Source organism: Malurus melanocephalus, unplaced genomic scaffold (assembly GCF_030028575.1).
Source record: "Malurus melanocephalus ecotype Western Australia unplaced genomic scaffold, MMel_1.1 scaffold_8, whole genome shotgun sequence".
In the NCBI taxonomy this organism is placed as follows: Eukaryota; Metazoa; Chordata; class Aves; order Passeriformes; family Maluridae; genus Malurus; species Malurus melanocephalus.
Genome location: NW_026623240.1, coordinates 3,059,956 through 3,063,477, shown reverse-complemented (window position 1 = coordinate 3,063,477; position 3,522 = coordinate 3,059,956). Strand labels below are relative to the sequence as shown.

The 3,522-nt window shown below is 41.4% G+C and overlaps 1 protein-coding gene across 4 annotated transcripts in view; it reads right to left on the bottom strand.

The window, feature by feature from the left end:
- The window catches only part of KYAT3 (kynurenine aminotransferase 3), a 23,312-nt gene extending 19,806 nt beyond the window's left edge, over positions 1-3,506 (bottom strand). Inside the window, exons 1-2 of one of the 4 annotated variants that reach the window (XM_057374315.1) lie at positions 3,360-3,420; positions 1,004-1,039 (exon numbers count right to left, since the gene is read on the bottom strand). Coding sequence is in view for 2 of the 4 variants with exons in the window: in XM_057374308.1 (XP_057230291.1) it covers positions 3,360-3,467 (108 nt within the window). In the remaining 2 variants the exon portion in view is untranslated. Of the gene's footprint in view, positions 1-1,003; positions 1,040-3,359 lie in introns of all 4 variants that reach the window. The other 3 variants (XM_057374308.1, XM_057374342.1, XM_057374323.1) reach the window with 3 other exon arrangements.
- Between the last annotated feature and the right edge of the window lie 16 nt (positions 3,507-3,522).

Here is a 3,522-nt window from a genome sequence, read left to right as displayed (position 1 = left end):
AAAGAAAGAAAAAACTATACTATTTGTATTAGAACCAAAGGAATAGCATCACCTCTTAAAACAATACCATATGAGCCTCACAAACAGAAAGAAAAAAGGCAAATCAATACAAAAGTAAAAGATGATGCTCGCATTAAGAATGCTTTTAATCCAAGAAGAAAGTGTCCTTTATACTTAWTAACTAATAGAACAGGCCAATCAAGGATGCATCATTGAATAAGTTTTAAGAGTGCTGATTTTGCCTTCCTCTTATTCTCTTAGTACTACAGGCTTAGTCTCAGTTCTGAAATTAGGGTCTTTCTCACATGGTACTGAGTTGTGGCTAACTCAATTAGACCTTCAAAAATACCCCCATAGTYCCATTGAATTTAGCAATCTGCAAGTAAACAACTGATACTCATTTACAAGAAGAAATTCAGCTAGTCTGAGGACTAATAAAACTAAACAGCAATGAATMTTTGACACTGGACAGCAAATACTCTGAAAGACACAGAAGAAATACGTGTTTAAAAAAGACCTGAAAATCCATTTTGTGACTTCTAAAATACCATTTAGCATATTCAAGGTTATCTTTGAGAAAAACTATGCAAAATCAAAAAGATTATGAAGGTCTTTATTTGTCTCCTTGTTTAAGCTTACGATAACTACTTGTGTAACATACTGATACTATCTTAAAACATGACCATGACAATGGTGCTGTCCCCAGGGTCAGACCACAGATAGCATTATTCTTGCAGCCTGCAGCCTGTGAGCACTTTCAGTAGTTAGTTAGCACTGAGAGACAAACAKGCATATCTTTGCCTGTTTAAGTTTGTATTGAGAAATAGGAAAATTAAATAAAAAAACCTTGCAAGCTTTACATGCAAAACTAACTTGCAACTTTTGTAAGACAAATTACTGAGAGTTGTAAATATGTCAAGCATTTAGTGCCATGGTGCACTGAAAAACAGAGCCATGATTGGACACAAGGCAATCATACAAAACATGAGCAGCAGCAGCAGACCTGTATTGCTGTGGCGTGGTCAATCTCTGCAAGAACCTAAAATATGTAAAGAAAAATTATATCCACCTTTAATACCACAGAAATGTAGAAACTGTAAAAAATTATGAAGAACATACTGTAAACAACTTTGCTGAACAGCCTCAGTAAGAAAGGGCACTGGCATGTGACACTTCTCCCAMTGTTTCTATCTTTTTGATGCTTCTCCAGTGAAAACTGAACAGCATTTGTTCAGACTCAAAATACAAGATTACTGGCCATTAAATGGAAAAGCCTCCTATAAATTACTTTTATGACTTTTCATTTCTAAAAATGCCTCTTCTCTCACCTGTAACTCTGAGTACCTCCACTTAAACTACTCTAGGATGTAAAGGGAAAGGCCTCCTTAATGAACCAGATGCTCTCCCAGACACTGATCTCAAAAGAAAAAATAACGAAAAAGAAAAAAAGCAAGGCCTAGTGTTTCCAAACACATGCATTCCCACTATAATTTTATATGACATGTTAAGACATACCACAGGCTCAAGAGAATTATTTACTGTTACTTTTAGGATGAATGCAATCTCAATTATTACCCCTGTATGTGTTTTAGCAACAACCAAATATGYGTAAGGCACATCAGTGGGACCGTTTATATTGTTTTAAGCTGAGTTTTTATCATCAGAATGCAAAGTTTCTTCCAGATCAGGGAAGTTACACAATGCTAGGCAGCTAAAGAAATACTGCAAATCCTGTTTCAATTGTCTTCAAAATTTGCGAGGTTCCTGAAACACAGAAAATGCACTGATCTTTGTGGGGGAATTAAAAGGTAATATTTATTTCTTTCTTCATCTTAATAATGTTTCTTTTTTCAATCTTGGAGTCAGATAGCAGCTTTTTGGCCAAGAGTAATGTCTGCTAAACTCAGAAATTAAATTAGGAATTCTTTTTAGCCCRTTCTAATTTTCAGTGCTCTGAAGTATTCATGTAGTCAGTCCCCCTGGAGTTCAGGCTTCCATATGCATTGAGATAACAGGAAAATTAACATGTTAGAGGGAAGGGGATAACAAGGGGATAACACTCCTGCAGCTTTCTATATTTTGATGTGAGTGAGACACAAACAAGGCTACCAGAAAGGTCAGTGCACTAAATGTTTTTYAGTGGAACTGATAGGAAGATACAYTCTGGTTGCTAATCAGSTTGAAACTCAGGTTTGATGACTTAAATTAGACTGRAAGATGCAGTTAGACTTTGTMATGGGAAATACATGGATACATCTCTGTACTAACAATCATTTAGTTCATGCTGTGCTTTATAACTGTTCGAGCACAGACACAAATCTGTGAGTTGTGGGCTCTTCAGCTCCTTCACAGCTGCCCAATCTCCTGGTCATACAGTAYCCTGACCCTGGGATGCTACTGAATCTCTGGGGTATTTTATGAAAAGTTGGAACTTTGCAAGCAAAGGGCCAGATGCTGCTGTTCCTTCATTTTTGAGCTTCAGTTATTCCATCTCTATAAAGACTATATCACAAGAGCTTGAATGACTTTTGATCAGACCCCTTAAGATGCTGAATTTTCAGGTAAGAAATAGTCTCATTTTACGATGTACTCTCAGTGAGAAGCATCACTAGGAATACTGAAAGCCTGCCACCACAATAATGTCATAATGTAAATATAATCCCTGTTATATTTGTGTTGTGCTTAATATTTCTGGATATGTGAACCTGGAAAATGTTACATCTCAGCTGTCAAACCTTTGAAGGACTGTCTCTTCCTATTGTCTAGAGGATGAAAGTTCTGGACAAAGAAAAGGTGCCATCTTACCAGGCAATGTGTCTCCAGAACTTTTTTCCTACCACTTATGAGTAATAGATGGCTTATTGAGCCAAGAGAACTGGTGCCAAAATCACCGTACTCAGGGAAGTTGGACAAGGACACTGAAGTTAAAACTTGCTATATGAGAAAGATTTCTCATAATAGTCATAATATTTTGTCATTTCTCCTTCCATAAGCCACAAGGAAGAAATAAATTTTACCATATAGATTAAGGAGAGGGATGAGGTTGTGTGGTTTTTTTCTTACTTTTTTCCCCTCGTAGAGCARTTCTACCATTTTACCACTCTGTGTTGCACTTACACTTCCACCCACGTGTGGTTTCAACCTGCAGCACTGCGCGTACGCAGCACAGAGCTGGGGAGGCCGGAACCCGCGGGGCACCAGAACCGCCCGCCCTCACCCACGGGGGTTCCCCGGGCGCGGCCCCGCCGCTCTGCGGGACAGCAACCCCGACCTCGGGCTGGGAGCCGCCCCCGGGGGCGCTTGGCAGAGAGAGGCCCCGGGGACAGCRCCTCCGGCCCGGCCGGGGCCGCCACACTCACCGCACACTCACCGCCCCGACACCGCCTCCGCCGCCCGCCGCCGCCGCTGCCGATGGGGCGGGGCCGGGGCCGCCCGTCCCGCCGCTCTGAGGGGCGGGGAGCGCCCATCCCTCCTGTTCCTCCAGTCCCGGGGCCCGGAGAGCGCCCGTCCCTCCCGTCCCGC